Source organism: Hypomesus transpacificus, chromosome 15 (assembly GCF_021917145.1).
Source record: "Hypomesus transpacificus isolate Combined female chromosome 15, fHypTra1, whole genome shotgun sequence".
NCBI classification, from domain to species: Eukaryota; Metazoa; Chordata; class Actinopteri; order Osmeriformes; family Osmeridae; genus Hypomesus; species Hypomesus transpacificus.
The window spans coordinates 13,010,540-13,034,322 of NC_061074.1; the positions used below are offsets into that span (position 1 = coordinate 13,010,540).

Below are 23,783 nucleotides of genomic sequence, written 5' to 3' on the forward strand. Positions count from 1 at the left end.
TCCTTTGGAAATAATAAATATTTCTTATCATAAATCAAGTTTAGTGCCCCAAGGTCCCGAAACATTTGATGCTTTTGAAGAAGACTTAATGTTGTGCGTCAATCTTTATTTTTTCCTGTGGTCCCCCTGACAACTGTGTTCTGTGACATCACGGTGCTCCAGAGGCAGGGAATCTAAGTGTTGTAGTGTGCTCCTCCGTCATTGCTCCTGGTATGGTGAGGCTCCTGGGAAGATTCATCTCGACTCTTGGTAAGTTTTAGTTGTCCCAGAATTAGTCAACTGTATATCAAGTGTGGAAGTGGATATGAACTGTTACGTTAAACTATTGTTGACTTGGCAGTTTATTGAATGAGTTTCAGGCTGTAGTACAATGTGATCTAATCAGCACTTTGCAATGGCTCAAGGTTTTGTGTTTCTTTTTAGGTCTGTTAAAAGAAGTGAGGCTTAGGGATCCATACGAAGATGGTGTTGAATTATCACACTGAGCTACTGAGCGGAACTGGAAGAAACATGAGGGCTCTAGAACTTGAGCTGTCTGCTTCTCCTTATTCCATTAATTGGACAGTGCTCAGGAATCAAATGGATGTAAGCACATTGTTGTTACTATTATGTAGTTTTTGTTCTTACTGTACACTACTTTATCCTTGATAATCATAGCCTGGTACCAAGTGGACCATGTGGTGGGTTAAGGAAATAACTGCCACATATTTATGAAGTCATACTAAAGTAAAACAAAAGGATCCATTTGTATTTTTGCTTCCGTAGCTAGGGAATTAAGTTGTCTAATGGATCTGGTCTAAATGGACCTTAACCGATCATATAATTCATGGGCTACGGTCAACTTTAAGATTCAGCCTAGGCCCCTGCATATTTGTGGTCGGTCACTGCCACCGGAAACCAAATGGTTAACCTCCCCCGTCTCCTCCCCAGTCAGTTTGTGACGGATGCAGGTGACAGTTCACGGTGTAAACCCGGGCATCTTTTCGTACGGTTCTAAAACGAGGGGTGGGGTCGTTCTGATGCGCAACCAGCAAGTCGACAGCGTGCTATTTGCTCAACATAGGGCTACTTAAATGTAAAAGCTTGAACCTCATTTGAGAAAAATAACGAATACAGAGGACGGAACGTGTTTATTCAAACATTCTTTATTCTAAAGCATTGTGACATTTCTAAAACAAAATAAGAAGATTTAGGTGTTTTTTCCCTGACTGGACAGAATTTGAGTGGGCGCAAGAAGCATCATTTCCCCCGTCTTTGATATTCGTGAGTAGTCGTGAGTACGTTCATTCATCAATAGCCTAGCCACTGTAGCCTATAGGCCTACCTGATAAATTTTTGCTTAACAGTAGTTATTCTATCTAAATCACTAACCATGGCGTGGCCGTGCATCACGCGGGCTTGCTGCATTAATCGTTTCTGGAGTGAGTTAGACAAAGGCGACATCGCTGTACCCTTGGTTTTCACCAAATATTCAGATGTGGCTGAGGTGCACCACCTCCATCCTCAACCCCAACCCAGACAGAAGAGGACAGGTCCTATTGCCGTAGAAACGCAACCTCCGTTGGGCGAGGAGGCCACCGCTAGCAAGGCACCGCCCGCTGGTGCCGCATTGAGTAAAGATGGCTTTAGTGCATCCGTGATGCGCCAAGACTTCAAGGCTTGGAAAGTGCGCCCTGAGCCCAGTTGCAAGCCCAGGAATGAATATCACCCCTCGGCGACCCCTTTCAACAACGTAACACAGTATCAGAAGGATTATAAACCCTGGCCGATACCGAAAAAGGGGGATCACCCCTGGATACCCAAACCCAGTCCCACCTCCACCGTGCAGGAAGGGGGTTATGGGGGTGCCCCGCCAAAGGTAGCAGAGGAAGACAGCGGGGTAGAGAAGAGTGAAATCGAGGAGAAAGTACAAGAGAAAGAATCTAAAGATACGCTAAAGAAATCCATTAAAAGGGAGAAGACCATAGAGGAAAAATTAAATGCTAAAACGGGAGAAAAAACACCGGCAGATGTGACTGCGGAGAGAAAGGGAAGAGCGGCAGCAGATGCTCTGAACAGGCAGATAAAGGAGGTCGTTTCAACGGGAAGCTCCTACAGGTGAGTATAGGCCCACCTACCACCCTGCTATGGGACATTGCTTTTTGGTTTATTTCCTGAGCATTTTGTTGAAGAAAAGGCTTAATACATTTGGAACATCTGTTCATCAATTCTGCCTCACAAAGAAAACCCTAGTTAATACTTATCCATTAACTCTGAATTACAAGGGCACTTAATATATAGTGACTAGTAAGAGGTTAGTTTATGGAATTTAAAATATGACTTAATTTGGCCTCACTACTTCTTGTTGTGACTAACCCTGAACTACTTTAGCTTTTCCATAAAATATATACTCCTAAAATATATGGCCCATTTAGTGCATTAACTGTAATATTGGACGTTTTAATTGCTTGTGTGTTTTTTGGTGAGATATTTGACACCGTAAGCCATATGATATCAATATCTTATGATCTTGCCCATGATCAGACCAATATTGTCATAGAGAGCTCCTGTGGGATTGGTTCCTCATCAGCTACACAGCTGGGGAGTCAGATGGCTGAGTGGTGAGGGAGTCGGGCTAGTAATCAGAAGGTTGCCGGATTGATTCCCCGCCGTGTCAAATGACGTTGTGTCCTTGGGCAAGACACTTCACCCTACTTGCCTCGGGGGGAATGTCCCTGTACTTACTGTAAGTCGCTCTGGATAAGAGTGTCTGCTAAATGACTAAATGTAAATGTAAATTATCTAGATTAATGTATTTTTCACAGCCTATCCCACTGCCCACTCCACACAGGCTTACTTGTCTTACTTCATGCTGAAATGTGAATGGGGTTTTGGGTATACAAGAGAGCTGGGATAGCGGCCTTCATTAGATGAGAGCTGCACAGAAATGTACTGTACTTGCATGCATTTCTGTCAAATCGTCAGTGTCTTCATGGTATGTAGCGTCCGGAAATGAATGAACCATTTGTCTTGTAACAAAAAGAAAATCACCTCTGGAAGGGCTTGTTTGTGTCCTTGTTTTCAGGAATGAGTTCAAGGCGTACACAGATGTGAAGCCAATAAAGTCCTTCAAGGCCCAGTCTCAGTACAAAGCCCCCACTGAGGAGAAGGCCAGTCTGGAGACCAGCTACAGTGCCACCTATAAGGGGGAGCAGGTCAAGGCTCAGCCTACTGACAACAAGGTCCAGGAACGCAGGAGGATACGCAGCCTGTATAATGAACCTGGCAAGGAACCCACCAAGGTGAGCCTACATGGACAAACTCCAATGTCACTTTTGTGTTTTCCCAGGGTGTTAGTGTGTCTAATTTTTTTTCTTCATTTTCCCGGTTTCCAAATGAGTTTCCAAGTGCTAGTTGCTATGAGAGGCCAACTCATTTAATACAGAAAGTGTATGTATATATATGACCACACAAGAGTTGCTTCACAGGTTTTGTTTTTGTTGTCTTTGATAGCTACAGTGGCTTTGTCTGAAGCCACAGAAAAAGCCGTTGATACCAATTAGTATTAATACATTGAATTAGTGTTCGGTCACAACTCAGTAGTGTACCAACATTTACCAACCACACATGCTATGAGGTTTATCTCTCTCCACGTGCATGTGTCTTAGTGATGGGATATTCTTGTGTTTGCATGTTGTATGTTTATATGGCCCCTCCCTCTCTCACTCTTGTAGGACTGTTCTGAGACTGAAAGCAGCTCTGTTCTAGATCTGCTGTAGTCAGGTGTGTTGTCTATTTATTCTAGAAGGCATGGAGGTTGACCTTAGATTGACTCACATTGTATGCACCATGACCAAGAGGACCAGGGTCACATAGCCACTGAGCTGCCAGATTCAATCCTTCTGCAAGCTGCCATGTTAGCCACAGCCTCAGGGGTCTGCCTACACCTCTTACCTTTCTTCTGTCATTTTGATCATCTCAGTGGTTTCATGAACTGTTCTGTTATATGTAATTAAGGAATGGATAGTGAGTGGATGGCATGATTGATGGATGGATGGATGGACTGAATAGCAATGTTCAGTTGATTGACAAATGGATTTTAGTCAAGTAAAGCAAGGTGGAAGGATTGATAGTATGAGTGAGATCAAAACCGTACTTTTCTAAACTTGTTTGCATGGCATTTTATTACTTTCATGATTCCTAAAAAAACTACAAAATCAATGGGATCACGGTAAATAACTGTTAGGACAATAGTATTTTATATTTCTAGTAAGTCTAACCTGCTAGTTGTTATGTACTAACCCGGAATATGCATTTTGCTTTTACTTCTGTACAGCAACGGTTTTCTTTAAAGAATAGCTACACCAGTCCATATAGTAAACTGTATTTCACAGTTTCTTGAGTGAAGGGATATCACTTTTTAAGGTTTTCTTGGCCAGAATTATTTTTTAAGAATCCACACAACCAACATCTTACATCTGTACAGATGTACCCTTGACTCAAGAATCGGTGATTGTGTATTTACATTGCACTTACCACTTGATGCAAATGCTACCATCAACATGGTCATTTGCCGATTTATGTTTATTGTTCCTAGTCGTAGGGCTTTGTATTGCATGCTGATAATAATGCCATTATCACCTGTTTCAAATTATGGTTGAACAATTCAAACCAACCCTAGGCTGATGGTGTTGGGGAAGCACAGTTCACCCACTGTTGTTGCATCTTCTCTCTGCTTTTGTAGACGGAGAAGCCAGCGTCTCGCTCCAAACCTAAGAAGACACCGACCACGACAACAAGCAAAATGGTGAAGAAGGCAAAAGAGAAGCAGATTTCTGGAACACAGTCAGCCAAGAAAAAATCATCCACGAGCACCCCAGAGTCAAAGCCAGAGGGTGTGGTCACAAAGAAAAGCAAAGAGATAAGCAATAGACTTGCTGAGTCAAAACAGTGAGGAGAACCTCTCTGCACTTATTTCTTTTGAAATTAAAAGCTGCTTAAATGAATTAGAGAAGGATTCTCATCCCTTTCTTTCAATCCGTATTTTTATTATTTTTTCTTTGTGGTAGGAAGGCTGCTAGGATGGTGTGTTTGTGTGTGCACACATGACTGCAAGTGTTAAATACATACATCTCTTTTTTTAAACGCATTATTTACATAACAGTTGTTAAATTTCTATTTTAATCAAACTATACCGAAGAAATTTTATAGTTGTTTTTTTTCAGGATAGAACTTGAAGCTGAAGACCACTTTGCAGAATATTACTTATTAATATTACTTAGTTCCTCTTTTCAATTTATTAAACTGCATTGAATTTGTCGGTTCTTGTAGATATGAATCGCAATGACTCGCATTTCCTGAATACAGTGCCTCTAAGGACCTGGGTATCATTTCAATGTTCTGGAGGATATCTGGTTTCACCAGTGTGGTTGCTTAGAAACCAATAGGAAAGGAATATAATTGCTACAGCTTGCATGCAAGGCCCAGTTTTTTGGTTGAGTGGTAGCATTTTAGTTTACATCTCTCCAGTGAAATCCCATAAGATATTACTCAATAGAATATCCAGAAGGAGATAATTGTTCAAATAGCAGTGCATGTGTAGTGATGTAGTCTGATCTCACACCAACCGTTTTAACACAGTCAAATAAGGAAACTCGCAAACGTACAGACAATATCAACTGGCAATGGCTATAAATCAACTGTTGTTCTGGCCATACAAATATGATTTTACAGCTACATGCAATGTGTAAGGCACTATGTTCAATATCCAGTTCTTTGGTGCAGTATAAACTGCAATTTTTATTATGGTACACCCCTCGTTGACAATACTAAGCCATTATCCATCACTAACATGTGATGCTGTTTGTGTGCAAAATATGTAGAATGTATAAAAAATGCATATGTAGGCCTATGCTATAGACAATAGGATAACATTGTATTTACACAATCACCCTCACCTTCAATGGGCTCAACCATTACCAAACGGTATTCAAGATAAGGAATGGGAAAAGACTTGGAGATCTGTTTTCAGCTTTTTACCCTCCCGTTATCTGAAACACTGCTTAGTTCACTTTATGTGAGCGTTGCTTCCAGTGCAGGTTCCTGTGCTCCACCATGGCAGAGTACAGTACGCATACACCGCGGCAGCCTTTTTCTTGCTGTCTGTCCACGATTGTTGTATCCAACTACGCCATCTGTCAGCTATTCAGGCTGATTGCACATGCGTGTGTGTTTGTGTGTGTGTGAGGGTTGAGAGCCCTCTAGTGTTACTGTAGCTCTCAGCAGCCTCCCAGCACTGAGTGTGTCTTTTGTCTGATCCAGTGTTGTTTGTATAGAGCACACCACACCCTGGTGCTATACCTCCCATCTATATGCTGTAAGTTTGAGGCCTCTGAACTCAAACCGAGTGAAATGACGGCAATATGACGTCATACTGCTGCAGATGTGTTGTGATTGTGTGCTTGTATTTTTAGCTTGCTCTGAATGAACTGATTAAAATACGACCAAACAGGTTCTCTGGTGTGATGTGTAATTGTGTGTATTTAATTAAAGCATAGAAAGTCTGCACCACAGACACATAAACTGAGAAAATAAAAGTGCACCTGATTGGAAGAGGGATTTGATTTTGGAAAATGTGTCCAAACTTTTGACTGGTACTGTACCTCTATTTGAGACAAAGGAATACATTTCCCTTCTGCTTTCTTGTTTACATGAAACTTGTGTAGCTTCCCTTGCTTTAAGTATATGTACTAAAGTTAGTCTGTTTGGTATAACAGCATAGCTATGCACATGGAACTATTAAAAACACAATAAATAGTAACTCAATGGTGCACATTGTAAGGAAGATATTTGTAATTCCCTTGTCTTGCTATACAGTTTGACAAACCTATTTGGCAAAATGTATTTTGGAATCATCAATTTTTTATTTCAGCAGGCATCAAATATTCAGAGGGATTATGTAAGGTCTAGTGAAGACTGCTACAGTAGCCTACCTAGCACAATAATGTTTCTAATATATTCTGTCTACAAAAAATCCAGCGAGTATAATTAATTTTATAATGTTTTTATCATATCTCATCAGTTTATCCTATACTCAACCAAAGAATGGCTGCTGTTCCATCACCTGACAAAATAGAGCAACACAAAGAATAGGTCCTGAATGTGAAACTGGTGCAAAATGGTCCCAAAATGGATTCCAACCCAAAATACTTGCCCTTAATAAATGCTTCTCTGGCTACATGTGAAATGAAAAACATTTTTGAATCTCATTTGCTTAAGGCTTGTGCATAGTGCTGGCTGATTACCTGTGTTTCAGTAAGTCTGGCATGAAAGGGCTTGAATTATTCAGTTGTGATAAGGGCTTATGTTAGGATGGCTATATGAAATATTCAATGTTGAATCAGAGATTACATCCAACCAGCCTGATGCAATGACGCAAGTCAGACTAGCTACATCCTTGAGAAACCAGGCTGTTCATTCTGTTGATCTTTATTGAGTGTTAAGATGACATTACATATTAAACTACACTGATTTGCAAAATTAGAACTGTTCAGAACAAGGAATATGTCTCGAGTCTGTCTGAAGACAATTATAATTAAAGCCAAGTGCAGCACAATGGTCAAATAATGGAGACATGGTCCCTTTAGAATTGGCGCTGGTTTGAAAAGTCAGAGGACAAGGATTTTAGGGGCAACAGGGACCTCTAGTGGTTGAATCAATGCTCAAAAGGTTTGACGCCCATTTTTATCTAACTTCCGCTATGTGGTCTGGCAGGAAGTGAAGTCAAACACATTGGAGGGAGAGAAAGCAGAGGTGTTTTGTTGTCACGTACAAGGATGTCAAGTGTTTATATAGCCCAAAAGTAAGTTGATATTTTTTTAATCCTGGAGCGTAATGCTTTTATTACAGCCTTAGCCATTTTGAATAGCTGGGGCCACTTTGAAAAAGTAATGGATAAAACAAAGCCATGTTGTATTTACTTTATTAGACTAGCTAACTAGCTTGTCATCTTAACCAGACTGGCAGCACGCGAGCGTAGCTAGCCAACCTGCTAATGTTATCTAGCGTTGCTAGAATACCTTTCTAACTTTCGTTTTTGATCATCAGGTAGCTAGCTAGCTAGCTAACAATGTCATCATCCGATTTTAAGTAAACAGTAGAATGTAAAGTAGAAGTAGGTAACTGAGTCTGTCAGTAGCCAGGTAGTCAACCTTGTCTTCCTGGGCAGCAACAACGTTAGTGCAAGCTATAAACAGTTGGATCACACGATATGTAAACATTAACAAGAAATTATAAAAGCGTAATTTGAATTTAATCTATTGCAATACCATTATAATGTTGTACATTGTGTTTCCCTAGGTGGTGGTAGTGTGACAGCAGAGGAGTGAAACCCAGCCGTAATGGCAAAAAGGAAAAAAAAACTGTCTAACTTGGTGGTGTCTTGCGAGTGGGCATCCTGCACCTTCAAGGGACACTCCATGGAGGAGTTGAGTGATCACATGTCCGTGCACCTGAAGGACCATCTAGGAGAGGGGGATGCCATGGAGGAACTAGGTCAGAAAGATATACAGGTTTTCCACCTGTTACGTCTTTAGAAATTAAAGCGTGGGGAAGATTGTCTAAGCTTATCTAGTCCATAACACTGATAACTTAAATAACAGCTTAAAAACAGTTTGTTCATCTGCTTCCTGTCTCTGTTCTACTCCAGATGACTATGCTTGTCTATGGGAGGGTTGTGAGTTTCTAGCCATGGGAAGCCCCAAGGAGTTAGAAATCCATGCCCATTTCCACACCTTCCATAGCAAGCTCAAGTTCATCGGGGCACAACTGCTGAAATCCCACCCTGAATTCCCCAGTTGTAACCAGGACTTACACAGCAACAACCTGGTCCCTGAAGTGTCAGAGGGACTGGTGTGCCAATGGGAGCATTGCGATGTAAGTCCACTCTGAAACACGAGAAGGCAGTACATTTATCGAGGAGTCTGTTTTCATCAGTGTTTGTAATGTTATTTGATTTTGATGTGACACAAACATTTGTATGCCTTTTCACAGAGCACATTTAACAACCCAGAGTGGTTCTACCGGCATGTGGACATGCATGCCCATTGCACAGAGCTCCAGCCTCTCCCTGACCAGCAGCAAGCAATCTTCTGCAACTGGAAAGGTACATCCTAGAAGCCAGGCCAGGGCTAGGTCTGAGGAAGTTCGATAGGACCGCATCCAATGCCCAGACCTTGTTCCAGTGTGTTGCTGCATGAAATATGGGGTCAGATGGGTTAAATGGCTGAGTGGTTAGGGAATCAGGCTATTAATCAGAAGGTCGCTAGTTCGATTCCCGGCTGTGCAAATTGATGTTGTGTCCTTGGGCAAGACACTTCACCCTACTTGCCTCGGGGGGAATGTCCCTGTACTTACTGTAAGTCGCTCTGGATAAGAGCGTCTGCTAAATGACAACATGTAAATATGGGTCACTTGGAGTTTGGTTGTTTGACTTGTCTTGTTTTCTCCTTCCCTCCATCTCCCTAGGATGTGACGCCTTTTTCAAGATCAAGTACCGTCTGAGGGAGCACCTGCGGAGCCACACCCAGGAGCGCCTGGTGGCCTGTCCCACCTGCGGCTGCATGTTCTCCAGCAACACTAAGTTATTCGACCACATCCACAGACAAGCTGAGCCTGAGGGTGAGTGATGCTAAACTGGTGGCCAACTACCACGCCATCAGATAGAGATGGGGCTCGTGGTTAATAATTATTTACAATATTGAATATTCACACAAATGTGTGTTTTGTAGCTGTTCATAATGTTTTGGGGTTTCTACAGAGTCCCTGGTGTGTGAGCATTGTGACAAAGGCTTTGCTAACGAGAGATTGTTGAGAGACCATGTTCGACAACATGGTCAGTAGATACTCTTATCATTCCCATCAAGATTCCAAGACAGATATATATTTTAGACTCAGTATACAGATGTCAGTGATATCTCTTCTGCCTTCTCCTAGTGAACCATATAAAGTGTCCTCTGTGTGACATGACATGCACTACTCTTGCCACTCTGAAGATCCACATCAAGTTCCGTCATTGTGACGAGCGCCCGTTCCCCTGTGACTTCTGTGAGAGCAGGTGCTTCAGCTTTCCACTTCCCCACGAAACAAACAGTACAAGAAACATATCTAACACTGGACGACCGGTTGCCGGTCACTTATCAGTGGTTCCCAACCCTGGTCTTCAGGGAACATCTGTCCTGAATGTTTTAGATGTTTCCCTGCTCCAACACACCTGATACAAATGAATGGTCATAAGCAGGATTCTGCAAAGCTGGATAACAACCCATTCATTTGAATCAGGTGTGTTGGAGCAGGGAAACATCAAAAACATGCAGGACAGGTGTTCCCTGAGCACCAGGGTTGGGCACCACTGACTTATATTATGACGCTGTATAACACTTGCTTCCGTCGTTCTGTTTTATGTCCTTCCTTTCCCAGCTTTAAGAACCAGCATGACCTGCGCAAGCACATGGAGACTCATAACGAGGGAGCAGCCTATCACTGCACTGTAGACGGATGCGACTACTCCTCCCGCATGGCCCACACAATGAACCAGCACTACAAAAGAGTACACAAGGCCAGTCACCAGGGGGCGACAAATACCCAATACTGAATACAACCACAGTGTTTAAAGGAGATTGTTTTGCTAACACCTGTGTTATTCTACAGGGTGGCATGATCTCCAAATACAAGTGTCATCTGTGTGACAAGACCTTCTCCTGGTGCTATACTCTAACTCTGCACCTGCGCAAGAAACACCAACTGAAATGGCCTTCAGGACACTCCCGATTCAGGTTCGTATTAGGCCCCAGCCGCTCACCAGACCTCAGTAGAATAACATAACACAACCCCTATGTGTAGTTCTAGAAATCAAATGTTTCTCATTTTCACAGATACAAAGAGGATGAGGATGGCTACCTAAAGCTGAACATGGTGCGCTACGAGACCGTGGAGGTGACTCAGGAGATCATGAAGAACATGGCCAGGAAGTGCAACCCTAGGAGGAGACCCTCCTCCGGCCGACTGGCAAAGAGAGCCACCGGGGCGGAACAACACTACAGCTCCCCTCTGAGTTCCTCCCCGCCCTCCTCTTCCTCCTACTCCTCTTCCTCAGAGCTGTCTGCAGATGAAGACACAGGCATGTCAGCCCGGCCCAGCCCCAGAGCCACCGACTCCCCCGTCTACTGTGTCCTGGATAACGTGTCTGACTTGAGGGAGGAGGCTCACGATACCATGGACGAGTCGGACTTCTGTGAGCCTTCTGGGGCGGTGAAGGCCTTGACGGAAGTGGCCCGGGGCCTGGGGATGGATGTGGTGTAAGAGACTGGGGCCTGGGGATGGATGTGGTGTAAGAGAATGGGGCCTGGGGATGGATGTGGTGTAAGAGAATGGGGCCTGGGGATGGATGTGGTGTAAGAGACTGGGGCCTGGGGATGGATGTGGTGTAAACCTTGTTGGGGAAGGAGGGACACCATACCGTACGTCTCCAACCGTGGTATTGGATGACGACCTCCAGTTTTTAAATACGCTTATGAAATTTAACAATTACAAATAATGCGCGTAGAGAGCCACTTCTGGAAAAAGCACTTAACCTTATTGATTAATTGAATTTCAAAGAGTCTGATCAGTAGATTTCGGTCTCTGTTGTTACAGCTGTGCTGTGCTGTATGTTAGCTGGGGAACATGTCAGACTGTGTCTGGGTAGATTTCAGAGCCCTTAACCCTAAATGTGAGGATGGAAATAATGATGTTTTTGTCTTTAAATAAAGTAATAGTTACTTTTTATGTTAGTGTTTGGATTCATGTTGATACCCTACAGAAGGTATTAAGCAGCTTTAGTTAAATGCAACCTTGTAATCAGATGTATAGTATGTAACAGTGTAGAAATCTACTCAGGTTTTAAGATTTTTTTTAAGTCTGTGTGATGTTACCATGCATTCATAGGTTCTAGGTTGGTTGCCAGTTGTACACAATTCGATCCATGATAACAGATGTCTGACATTACTAGTAATGTTGAGTTTCAGGTTGTATGCTTGTATACTTTATCTTTACCAATTTATCTGTTATGTTTTTACATTCCGTTTCTGTACACTGTTCAACAAGCCTAAGAACAAACAACTATCATTCAGGGGTATACACACTCATTTTTAACCTGTTACATTAAATGGTCATGATTGTACAGTTGGAAATAAAGTTTTTTTTTTTTTTCTTCCTGCACACGAGTCATTCACTATAATTGTTGTAGCCTTTACAGTATTGCTCATTGGGTCCATTGCTTATTGGGGTCTATTAGCATGATGGAGTGGGATCTTCCAACATCTACAACAACAGATGTGGTTCTGTGGGGGGCGCCAGAGAAGGAGGCGAGGGGGTAATGTGTACCCAATGGCAAAGGGGGGTGAAAAGTGTGAATGTGGTCGTCTTGGTAAGTCTGTGGCAGTCCTATCTGGCACATCTGAGACGCGGAATAAGGAGAGGTCAGGAGACTGGGGGAAGGCAGGTGAGAGTTCACAGCAGCAGAGTGGAGGGGTTTAAGAGGACCGTATCGGTGATACTCGTTTTCTCTGAGCATGTGAAGGTTCTCCTGCTCTTTAAGGAAGTTCCTCTCCTGCTGCATTAGAGCCAGTGAGGGGTGAATGGAGGTCTGTGCGAAGCCCTGGTAAGTCTCACTGTTTCTCTGCGCCCAGACTACTGCCAGCTGCTGGGACCCCATCCCAGAGTGCATATGTTCCCCTCTCATCACAATGTCAGGATGAGGGGGGAGATCCATCCCTTGGTACATGTCCCAAACTGGCGCCCTCAGGGGTGCCCCTGGAGCAGCTCTGTAGGGCTTCTCTGCTCCTTGGTAGGGAGTAAGTTTGTTAGGCGGAGTGTTGTGAGTCCTACTCAAATTGTATCCACCACTGACAGTGTGGGAGCCTGGTCTGATACTCCTAATGGCAATTGGATGAACGGACTGGCCGTGGAAGGATGGCGTTTGTCGAACCGGAGAAGAGAACGATGTGTCTCTTGGTCTCTGTGGTTGAGTGCCCTCATTGGAATCCTCCTCTTGCACGTTCTCTCTGTCTCCATCTACCCTTTTCACCTTCTTGACTTTCATTTGGTTCTCCCGCTCAAGCTCCCTCTTCCTTGTGCTCGAGTCCCAGCCACGACCACATTCAGGGACCCAAGATCTGTCCATAGTGTTAGGGTCCTTGTTTGGGTCTGCATTTGTGAGGCAAGGCGAGGGGACTGCTATACCAGGGGGCTGGCCATTGCGGAGACCCCTGTCGTTTTGGGCTGCGTTTGTTGCTGTTTCAAAAGGGATTACGCTCTCACTCCCGAAATCGCTCAGGGATGACTGTTCATTGGAAGAGTCTAGAGCAGAGGAAGCAAAACAAAAGATGAACACGAATTTAGCTGGGGCTAAATACTCGCTGTGTGTGATTCCTTTTAAAGGATTAAAGTTCAGCACTTGACCTCACCTGGACTGGAGATGAATGGTTGAACGAGATGTTTAAGTTTCCCAGAAAGCTCTCGGGAAGGTTTCTCATTCGATTCAATATTTTTTGCTTCTACTTGCATCTTCTATAAATAAAATATTAAGGAAATTCAAATATTATTTTTCAGTTGAAAATGAACATGTAACACTTTATACAAAATAATTTACATGAAGTCATGAAATGTGTGTTTATACATTTGTTGGGGCTATGGTTGCTTTTATCTTTTGTTAGGGCTATGAATTTGATTTCTAACCTTAGTTGACTCTTTGTGTTGATGGACTTTCCATGCAATGCGGGCATGCATTGCACACCATCTACCTGGTTTCTGAAGAACAATGGAACTGTTAAGCTAAATATATCTGATAGGATTATGGGAGGATGGATCAGTAATGTCTAACAACATCCGTCACACAGAATTATAGATCCTACCTTCCATTGAGACTGTGGTAGATTTGAAGACAGAGGCTGATGGAAGAAGACAGCATGGTCATACTCTGACATAAAGAACATCAAAATGAGACAACTGTTACATTGTACATTTTCGATAAGTGGAATGTTCTGTGTTTACTCTGTTTTTACATTAGGTAGCACTGGCTCTGATCAGCTAATAATATGACTTGTCTATCAGATGGCTGAGCGGTGAGGGAGTCGGGCAAGTAATCAGAAGGTTGCTGGATCGATTCCCCGCCATGCCACATGATGTTGTGTCCTTGGGCAAGGCACTTCACCCTACTTGCCTCGGGGGGAATGTCCCTGTACTTACTGTAAGTTGCTCTGGATAAGAGCGTCTGCTAAATGACTAAATGTAATGTCTACAGTGTCCCAGGGCTGAGGGGCTTGGACATACCTTTGGCTGGAAGGCCCCCTCAACAGAGCTAAAGGGGCCTGTGTGGGGGCCACACAGGGGGGCCAGCCTAGGCATCACCTCTCCATAGGGCTGAAACACCTGTAAGAAAGCAAAACATGATGAACCAAGTTTTGGCATAGACGTGTCAAGGAGATCAATTCAGACTGAACGGAGACAGGGATGGGAGAGGTTACATACACTGTGTCTGAAGAACGGATCAACCTTGGCTGGGGATTCGTTGAACTGTAAAATGGGCAAGTATTTGATTAATTGCCACACACTGAATATCTGATTGAAATAACATTAATCATAACATAAGACTGTTGTTCTGCCCTTTAACAGTTCTCACATTTCTGGCCATGGTTCCCAGCATTGACGGAGGAGGAGTAGGCAGGATGACAGATGGAGGGTGAAACAGAGGAGCGGAGGTGGACTGGTGTGTGTGCTGATGTGTGTGTTGGTGTTGGTGGACCTGTGTGCACGGCTGGGCGTTGGATCCCTGAGAGGTTTTCTGTAGTACGTGGTGATCCAAGGGAACGGATCCTAACACACATACAGTATGCACATGACTTTATAAATACAAAGTTAAAATGTGGTCATCAATTGTAATCGTTAGTAATACATTTCTAAAAAGCAGTTTGATGTGTACCTGAATAAGATGGAATGACAGAAGTGCTAGCTGGGTTCAAGGTGGAAAACATTCTGGAGAGCAGAAGAGCATATTAGATTTAGGTAAATTTAAATGGAACATTTTGTAGCATGTGTCAGTACTCAAATATTTAATCCCTGAGAAAATGTTATATTATTTGGGTCCCTTTCTTGGGGGTTATTGTGCTCTGATTTTTGTTTTACCAGTTAAGCATTGAAATTTGAAGAGCTTACAGAGTAATTTTAACTAACCTTTCGAGGGATTTTACACAATGGTGTGAGGTGTGGTGACGTTCGCGCTGCCTCTCACGCCAGCTGAAAAGCCCTTGTCATTTAGTTAATCCAATCAGCACCGCAGCATGCCAATTGACCCGACACTGGCCAGACCATGGTGGAATGGGAATGTCAGCTGTGTTCAGAAGAAAATTTACCTTCATGAAAACACATTCTCTCCCCAACACAAACAGTATTTGTTGAGATGAAGTTGCCTCAAACATGCCAACTAAAAGCAGCTGTAGATATGTATATGTTACATCATCGAGAATAATCCAATAGAGGACTTTGACAAATCCATTTAATTAATTTAGGAAGAAACCGTTCCAAGGACACATTATAAGTGTAATGCTGTTAGTGAATGCTGATACAATGAATAGGTTCATCACGGCTCAGCAGGAGTTCACCTGAGTGTCTGCCAGTCAGTTTAGACAGGCAGAATATGTATGACCTGTTAGTGTCTACTGCACAAATTCCTTGATGAGAGTCATCAAATCAACAAATTCCTGTGAGGAATAATTGGTTTTATTTGGATGCATGTCGTGGCTAAGGTTCAACGTGAGCTTGCTGATGCCAAAGTGGGGTTTGCCAGTCAGATTCTCACCCCTGAAGACCATGTGCATAGGTCCATCACAGGTGTCAGTATCTTCTTGACCCCTACTCTGAGCCCTTTAACCTAAGGCAGCTAATAACCTCAACCCTCCATTTTCATAAAGATAAGATTAGCCTGAGGTTGAACACTCCCGTTCTCTAAATGTCAACCTTGTCAGCGTGCGATTGAAAGCTCTTAATCTCATAAAGGAAGTGTTCATTCGGAGCTTTGTCTGCACACAAAAATAACACACTAAAGGACACAATAAGAGAGAACTGGGGTGTCTGCGTTGCAGTTTCCGCATGTACAAACACAGACCTCCTAGTCCCAAACTCAAAGCTACTCTCACTCTGCTCACTGCTTCATTCATTGTCTTATTAAATTCATTTTAGAGGATGAGAAAACCAAGATGACTACCTGGCATCGTTGAATGAGATGGTGACACATGAATTATGTCATTTGATGGACAAACATACACTTATTAAAGGCTGCAAAAATATGAATTTGTGAGTGCAAATCATATGTGAGTATATATTATCCTATCTTTCTGCACTGCAATAAATACACATTTTGATGCCAAGTTAAGCAAGTTTTGCCAAGTAATTGAAGATATCTGTCGACAGACTTACGTTTTTGATGAATCTCCTTGTACACCCCCAGTGAAGAATATCCAATGTTTTCAGCCTGAAGCTCTGAGCTCCAAAACTACAAGCTCCTTCTATCTATTGTTGTCGTCTGTCTGTGGGGTTGGTGTGTCACAGAGCCAAAGCAAATTTACTCTAATCCTGCCCTCTTCGCCTCTCTCTCTCCCAACCTCCCCCCATGTAATTCTGACAGTCTCTCTCTCCCTCTCTCTTAACATCACTTGTGCCATGCCAGACTCGCTTTGTTGCTCTCTCTCTCTCTCTCTCTCTCTCTCTCTCTCTCTCTCTCTCTCTCACACACACACACACACACACACACACACACACGCCATAAAATTACCTACTTCAACAGTTATTCAAACAACATGACTCTAGCCAGACCCAAGAAATTACTGCAGAAAAGAAAGATAGAATCCCAAAAATTAGTGATTAAAGCAGACTAATCCAGGACTACTAAATGGGTTAACTTGATAATTTGCATTGGGACAGCTTTGGAATTTGTAGATAGTTTCTAATGGTATTTCTTGCACTCCTTGTACATTGTCTACCACACCCCCCTGGCACACAATTTGGTTCTCAGGAGCAAGAAATTGTACAAAGTATGTTTGTTTTAGTACGGAAAGATTTCCTCTATCCTCGAAAAGCTATCGACTTGGATTTGGGTTAGTGTTAACATTTCCACCCTCAGGGCATTAATTTGACCACCAGCCCTAAGCCCATTACTGTTCCCTTGCCTCCGTAGTCACAGTTACTTACCAACAAAGAGAAACCACCAATGACTCAGTAATGGTAATCCTATTAGGCTCTTAAGATCTTTTGGTTTGGTTTGGTGCACCAGATAACAAAAGGTTCCTGAAAAATGAATAGGCCTAACTGCAGTTACCTAAAGTACTAAAAGTTTTTTTTTTAATACTTAACGGTAAATGTGGACCCCTTGAAGAATAGCAGGCCTATCTATATGTCAAGGGTCTGAGCTCTGTGAAATAAATGTAAGGACTTAATAGGTGCAACTAATTAAATAACACATCAAACGAGTTCAGGAGGGGCCAGTTTAGGTTCCTTGTAATGTTACAGTAAATTACCCTAAACCTTCCTAATGAATGTCTGACGCAAAGCTGTAATCTGTAGGGGCTTCATGACTACACACCTGTTCAGTCCCGTCTGTTCTGTCAGAACTCTGATAGGATACCAGAGGTTGCGTTTTGAACTGGTTTTCTATGCTCAAATATTGGAACCCAGCAAACAAAATTATGTTCCACGACGTGACATCAACGTTATTTTGTCTCCTCAAAGTCATGGTTAGACTACTTACTAAATCAGCTGAAAACGTTACGTCCAAAGTCTATGCAGGAGGGGCCTCTGAATGTCCTAATGAAGTTATTTATTAACGTTATAAAAGTTGCCTGAACGCACACACGATTTGATCACTGGTATGATGATAGGCTACTTAAAATAACGTGTTCAACGTGTTCTTTTTACAGATAGCTGCTGCAACGTAATGTGTTAGCTGGGCTACTGAATGTCATCGCCTGTTTGGGACGTTCACCATTCTCACGTTGTGAATGTACTAATAATGTAGGCCTATGATGTCCAGAAAAGGCGACATTCAGCTACCTCTGTAATACCTTAGGGAACGTTATGTACCTGGAAACTGAACAGGATGTGACAATTCGACCATTTGGAACGTCACAATTGTTTGTTTCTTGTTAGCTAGTAAATTAATTCCACGTAGCCTTTCTACCACAAATTACTTGTTAACGAATGATTTACAACACAGTAATATATTGTTGCCTCCTATACCGTTTTCTAATCAATGAATACCTAAATAGATTACAACAATATCTTCCCGATCGTCTCCCTTGGATTTAGGCCAAAACGCCCCAAACTATTAGCTACACTTCAATTAAATCCCCAGTAGGAAGAACATAAGGTGGTGATTGGATGAGGCTTCGAGGTTAAACGGATAAACGAAAACGGCACATTACAGTCTAAACTTTGCCCAGCTCTGTATTATCCCGTTATCAGTGGTTTCAGCTTGTCATTGTGTATGTTCATTTTATTTTACAATAGGCTCTGTACTCCTTCTTAGCTAAGAGAATGGACGTGAAGGTGAACGCGACATGTTGCCATGTTGCAGTGACAAGTTAAAGTTCCCTTCCCCCCCCTAACATAGAGGCCAGCTGTAGGAAGTGTGCTGTGTTTAGGGAGAAAAAAAAAAGAGGGCCAGCAAATGGGCGTGCCGTGGAGCAAGACTCGTATGATGTAGTTACTAACTAAGTGAAGGGGCTTGCTATTTCAGTTAAATAAAATGAATTGTAAAATGTGACTACAGTTTTGTGAGAAAGTTGTATACTACTCATTGAGTATACTCTGTCAATCTACCACTGATATGCAAGGAAGGTCAATGTCTACCCGGTATCAAAATCCACATACATCACAAATATGGGAGCTTTTTATTAAGTAACGTCCTTAGTTGTGTTTTTGACATAGAGGCATACATTTTATAGAGTTAACATTTTTAGGTTTAGATGTTTTACCTTCTGTGCAATAAGCTAGATTTTGTAGTGTAAAATGAAACTGCATGCTGCTCCTTTATTCTGTGGTTTTCTCAAAGCAGGCCACCACCCACAACACACCCTCTTTACCACTCCCCCTGTTCCCCAGTCACAAACTCGCAGAGGCTGTTTCAGCGGCAACTCATTCCAAGAGAGGAAGAAAAAAAGTCTGTGGAATTGGAACATCATGTATTTGAGAGTTCTGAGCGCAAGCTTTTGTATTTCTCTGCACAGGAAGTGGGAAATTTGAAGAAAAGCCTAGTCTGGAACATTCTGAACATTATCAACAGGCGCAAAAGAAGGGAGGAGACTATCTCTGGAAGAACTCTCTTCGCAGCCCCACTGTTGCTGCCCAGGGAGATACTGCTTCACAAGTACCTGTCAACATTCCCTGGAGCAGTCAAAAAAGCTGTAAAGATAACTCACAAGTAGCGGACAGAACAACAAGGAAAAGGGAGTCACAGAGAAAGAAACAAGAGAAAGAGTGAGAAGAGTGGGGGTGGAGAAGATGGAGGCCTTGCTTCCTGTTCTGCAGAGATACCCAGGCTTGTCTGTGGTCATGTGCTCTCTCATGTTCAGGGTGGTCCACAAGATGTTACAGAACCTGCCTGTACCCAAAGTGGTGACACAAGATGATTTCCGCTCATGGAAATGGAAGAATCTCTCAATATCGCTGGTTCACTCTTCTCTCACAGGGACGTGGGCTGTGACCTGGTGAGTCTCCACACTGGGTCCCTATTGTTCATTCATAGTGGATCCACATTATGTGTTGTGTTATTTAGGGGGGGTGGAGCAGGGCAGTAACAGTCAGCGTCAGGACAGAAGTGGAGAAGAAGAGCATGTTCAGACAGGGCCAGGGGTAGGGAGGCCTGGCTTAGGGAGAAGCAGACTTTTTGAGGGGGGGGGGGGGGTAAACACTGTTAAATCTACAGAATATCCTTTACTGCAGGGGTGTTCAATTCTGTTCCTTGAGGTCTGGTGTAGGCTGCTGTATGTTATAGATATGTCCCTGCTCCAACACACCTGATTGAGTGCGTTGTCATCAAGCTCTGTGGAAGCCAGAGAACAACCTTTCATTTGAATTAGGAAATGAAAGGCTGTTAGCAGTCAACTGTGGGGACAAGATGAGTTGGGAAAGACAGAAAGAGCTCTAGTTCAAAATGTTTTAGTTTATTTATTGAACACCATGGCACAGGAAATGCATTCTGTAGAATTCCTTCATAATGTATCACACCTTAGACTTACACAAGCCAAACCGCCCAGCAAACCACAGGGTTGGTTCAAGTATTTCACAGGGGCCTACCTACCAGGGAAACTGGAAAAACCAGCTGGTTAGAAAATTGTTCTGAAAGTGTTAAGAAAGTTTGTGAGTCAAGGATTACACTAACAGTGAATCCTGGGAAACAAACATACATAAGAGTCTAAATATATAACTATTCCAGCATCTGTTGTCATTTGGGTTGTCACCAAATGTCAGTATATAAATAAAGAACTATGCTGTTGTGCTTGTTTTGATTTTACCATACAGCCTTGGCACAGATGAACACTGTCACTTATTAACATGTGGTGGTGAGCTATTGTCGATATATTTTGTTATGTCACAGGGCGTGCTACAGTGGGAGTTGGGGAGGGGATCACTGTCTTTATGTCTGTTTTGTCAGTCCTATCTCTACAGAATAAGCTCATGTATGTCAGAATGAAAGTAATACTGAATCATCTGTCCATGACCATGTGTCCCTCTTCAGTGTGCTCCTTTGGCCAGAGATGCTGCACAACATCCACTCCTTCTACACCCCAATTTCTTACCTGCTCATCTGTGTTTCATCAGGTCAGTGAGTAACTGCATAAAAAGCATACTGTTATTAAAGTTAAGTTTTTACACCCCTTGCTTGTACGGCATTTGTTAAGGGGGAGGACTGTCTTAAATTGTAAATGTTTAACATTAGGCCTACATTTTGATGCAGTTCTCAACTTTGTTCAACTTTGTTATGTTGGGCCTTGCTCATGTTGATCAAATTAAGTAATTCAAAGGGGTTGCAGTAACATGATTAACCTTGTTGGTAGATTCAGGGCGTGCTTGCATGTCCCATGCTGTCTTTGATTTGGAGTTCGATATAAACAAAGTATTCTGGAAATACTGAATATCCTCTTGGAATATTGAATGTCATTTTCAGTAAAGTAACCTGACAACCGCTGATATTCCCCGGTTCCAGTGGCGGATTATTTAAGAGCACAAACAAAACAGACCCGCCCATTTTACCTGGATTATAGAAGTGATGGACCACACCCCCACATTGCTATGGACACCAACCTAATCCTCAATAGACTGCGTTGTCTGGTGCCATGGCTGGTGGGAACTAGCTGCTGGGGGCTGTTGTTGTCGTCTTGCATCTATCATCTTGCATGCGTAACCATGACAATGTGTGTCCATGGAGAGGCATGCAAACAACCTCAAGCTCTTCTGAGACAAACCATCTACACAAGAGTAGAACACAATATACCTATAGAATTCCATCTATGGCTGGTTACCTGTCACACTTACAGTGTGGTAGCTGGCTTATGAACACAGATGTGCTTGTCATTTTATCTTAATTGCCTCTTGGAGGGGCACCCAGGAAACCATCCAGGGCATATTATTACCTCCAGATTGTGCTAAGTACTGGGACTCATAAGGCGAACACAATCTTACCTTCGTGTTTGAGGGGCTGAGGTTCAGGTTATTGATTGATTAGTCATGCCATGCAATGTTGGAAGTAGGTCAGAAGGCAGAGGGATATGTACTGCACGCACAGTAGTTCATTAGTGCTCTGACCCGCAGTAGACGTCTGGTAAACTTCACATTTGATTAATATCTTGGTATCACAACATGGTGTTCTGAGTACGCCTTGATAACCAATACCATACAGTATATGATCAAACCCTATGCATAATCATTGTTGAACCCACTCATTTACTCATCTGACGGAGCTGTAACCCGTATTTTGTTTTGTTGATAGGATACTTTGTGCAAGATGCATGTGACATTATCCTAACTGGACATGCAAGAGGATCATGGGAATTTCTAATTCACCATGTGCTGGTAAGATAAATGGACAGTTTCTAAATTGTACCTGTATGTTGTACACTTATCATTTAATGTATCATCTGTATAATTTATATCTTGTGTATATTTAGTTGTTGTTTTGTTTTCCTCAGGTGCTATGGTGTTTCCTGTATGCCCTGTACACACAGCTGTATGTGGCTGGTGCTGTGGTGGCTCTCTTTGTGGAGGTCAACAGTGTCACCCTGCATCTGAGGCTCATGCTGAAGTTAGCCGAAGCCCAGTTCTCTGCTTTCTACTACATTAACAAGATCTTAAACCTCTTCACCTACGTATTCTTCCGCCTTAGCGCCCAGTTTTACCTCACATGGTACATTGTGAAAAATTACTCCTGGCTGGACCACGGTGGCTACTTTCTTATCACCATGATCCTGATGAACCTCATGATCCTGGTCTACTTCTACCGTCTGATCCGAGCAGACTTCTTCCCGCGCAATAAGGCTCACTCGGCACAAAATGGCACCCATTTAAACAACTCTAAAAAGTTTCTCAATGACTGACCAAGCTGGCAATGTGAGTGATTCACACAAAACCAGTGTGTCGCTGTTGTTGTGTGTTTGGTGGTGTTTTGTGTGTGTGTGTATTCTGTAACTAACATTGTTTATCAAATGAAACCTCAGACACTGTTGTTTTTGTCACTGTGGGTCTGTATAGGGGTCTAGTGGCGCTGCCAAAGGCAGCCTTGAAATGGAGTAGGGGACTGCGGTACATCCCTTGGCGTGACACTTCTCTGTTTGATGCCTTTTGTGGCTAAAGAAAAGCTAGGCAGCAACCACATTGCTGGTCACATGGCAACATCAGAGACTGAAGCACGTACATACATTGTCTGGGAATGTCCAAATGATAAGACTCTTATCACATTACAGTACTATATGACTATACATTTTATGTGGGATGCTCATTAACGTGATAAACCTGTCATTAACAGTGTGATGCCATAAAAAGGGGAACAATATTGCCAAGCTATTTCATGGGGAATACGTAGCTCAGAAGAGAACATCAGTGAACAACTTTCCTCAGTACAGTACAATCAATAAGCTCTGGTTGGTGTGAATTTGAATGTTTAAGGGAAATGTATAGGTTGTTTTGGTCAATACATAGATGATCAGTAATGTGATTAATCATAAAGTACACACTTGAATGCCTTGAACATTTCCGGGAATCACACTTCATCACACCAAATGTATTCAAGATACAGACTAGATCCAAGCAACGTATACTATATTAGTGTCATTATTTTCATAGTGCCTTTCCAATATACTTTAAATGTGACTGGGATGAACCCAAAATCTCCTGAGCAACTGAATCAAAAGGGTCCTGTGAGATGTGGAGCAGGCCTATTGCCAAATTAGATATTATTTGTTTTTTACCAAATATTAGTGGGCCTATATGGAAAATGTAGTTGACTGGCAGAATTGTCTTTCAGACTAGCTTTTTTGACATGTCTTAGTGCCTTGATGTGCCTTAATTGAGCTTTTGGTTTATTTAATGCATATTGATGTTTGATAATGTGTTTGACCAAATAAATTTATTATGTGTCGATGAATAGCGTTAGTCATTATGGATCACAACAAGGAACTAGTGAAAGTAGAGAGCATACTGACCTGACTAAAATAATTCCCCCC

General features: G+C 42.6%; 4 protein-coding genes and 1 long non-coding RNA gene across 5 annotated transcripts; 3 read left to right on the forward strand and 2 right to left on the reverse strand.

Annotated features, from left to right (window-relative positions):
* Positions 1 to 141: 141 nt before the first annotated feature.
* Positions 142 to 6,482, forward strand: map6b (microtubule-associated protein 6b). The gene is made up of 4 exons (XM_047036120.1): positions 142 to 249; positions 424 to 2,097; positions 3,065 to 3,281; positions 4,724 to 6,482. Exons 2-4 carry the CDS (start codon positions 1,373 to 1,375, stop codon positions 4,931 to 4,933), a joined length of 1,152 nt encoding a protein of 383 aa, XP_046892076.1. The 5' UTR covers positions 142 to 249; positions 424 to 1,372; the 3' UTR covers positions 4,934 to 6,482.
* Positions 6,483 to 7,755: 1,273 nt separating this feature from the next.
* On the forward strand, positions 7,756 to 12,234 carry zgc:112083 (uncharacterized protein LOC550461 homolog). Its single transcript, XM_047036114.1, has 10 exons — positions 7,756 to 7,840; positions 8,338 to 8,532; positions 8,687 to 8,913; positions 9,031 to 9,142; positions 9,505 to 9,657; positions 9,797 to 9,871; positions 9,973 to 10,093; positions 10,456 to 10,594; positions 10,687 to 10,811; positions 10,911 to 12,234. The coding sequence occupies exons 2-10, from the start codon at positions 8,379 to 8,381 to the stop codon at positions 11,335 to 11,337; spliced, it is 1,533 nt and encodes a 510-aa protein (XP_046892070.1). The 5' UTR covers positions 7,756 to 7,840; positions 8,338 to 8,378; the 3' UTR covers positions 11,338 to 12,234.
* Positions 12,235 to 12,277: 43 nt separating this feature from the next.
* Positions 12,278 to 14,707, reverse strand: LOC124477968 (autism susceptibility gene 2 protein homolog). Its single transcript, XM_047036046.1, has 6 exons — positions 14,696 to 14,707; positions 14,347 to 14,445; positions 13,929 to 13,964; positions 13,753 to 13,824; positions 13,482 to 13,584; positions 12,278 to 13,374 (listed from the first exon to the last, which is right to left on the reverse strand). The coding sequence occupies exons 1-6, from the start codon at positions 14,705 to 14,707 to the stop codon at positions 12,278 to 12,280; spliced, it is 1,419 nt and encodes a 472-aa protein (XP_046892002.1).
* Positions 14,708 to 14,709: 2 nt separating this feature from the next.
* LOC124478038 lies at positions 14,710 to 16,700 on the reverse strand. Its single transcript, XR_006957200.1, has 4 exons — positions 16,489 to 16,700; positions 15,247 to 15,403; positions 14,996 to 15,048; positions 14,710 to 14,889 (listed from the first exon to the last, which is right to left on the reverse strand). It is a non-coding gene; the product is annotated as an uncharacterized LOC124478038 (long non-coding RNA).
* Positions 16,701 to 19,153: 2,453 nt separating this feature from the next.
* On the forward strand, positions 19,154 to 23,704 carry tlcd1 (TLC domain containing 1). Its single transcript, XM_047036132.1, has 4 exons — positions 19,154 to 19,772; positions 20,804 to 20,886; positions 22,055 to 22,137; positions 22,254 to 23,704. The coding sequence occupies exons 1-4, from the start codon at positions 19,567 to 19,569 to the stop codon at positions 22,656 to 22,658; spliced, it is 777 nt and encodes a 258-aa protein (XP_046892088.1). The 5' UTR covers positions 19,154 to 19,566; the 3' UTR covers positions 22,659 to 23,704.
* The last annotated feature ends 79 nt before the right edge of the window (positions 23,705 to 23,783 follow it).

Coding starts and splice junctions, on each gene's coding strand:
- map6b (XM_047036120.1), top strand. CDS start 1,373: ATGGCGTGGCCGTGCATCACGCGGGCTTGCTGCATTAATCGTTTCTGG. Junction 2,098..3,064: donor TCAACGGGAAGCTCCTACAG/GTGAGTATAGGC, acceptor CCTTGTTTTCAG/GAATGAGTTCAAGGCGTACA. Junction 3,282..4,723: donor CTGGCAAGGAACCCACCAAG/GTGAGCCTACAT, acceptor CTGCTTTTGTAG/ACGGAGAAGCCAGCGTCTCG.
- zgc:112083 (XM_047036114.1), top strand. CDS start 8,379: ATGGCAAAAAGGAAAAAAAAACTGTCTAACTTGGTGGTGTCTTGCGAG. Junction 8,533..8,686: donor GGATGCCATGGAGGAACTAG/GTCAGAAAGATA, acceptor GTTCTACTCCAG/ATGACTATGCTTGTCTATGG. Junction 10,094..10,455: donor TGTGACTTCTGTGAGAGCAG/GTGCTTCAGCTT, acceptor TTCCTTTCCCAG/CTTTAAGAACCAGCATGACC.
- LOC124477968 (XM_047036046.1), bottom strand. Junction 13,825..13,928: donor TACCACAGTCTCAATGGAAG/GTAGGATCTATA, acceptor ATTGTTCTTCAG/AAACCAGGTAGATGGTGTGC. Junction 13,375..13,481: donor ACCATTCATCTCCAGTCCAG/GTGAGGTCAAGT, acceptor CCTCTGCTCTAG/ACTCTTCCAATGAACAGTCA.
- tlcd1 (XM_047036132.1), top strand. CDS start 19,567: ATGGAGGCCTTGCTTCCTGTTCTGCAGAGATACCCAGGCTTGTCTGTG. Junction 19,773..20,803: donor GGGACGTGGGCTGTGACCTG/GTGAGTCTCCAC, acceptor GTCCCTCTTCAG/TGTGCTCCTTTGGCCAGAGA. Junction 22,138..22,253: donor TTCTAATTCACCATGTGCTG/GTAAGATAAATG, acceptor TGTTTTCCTCAG/GTGCTATGGTGTTTCCTGTA.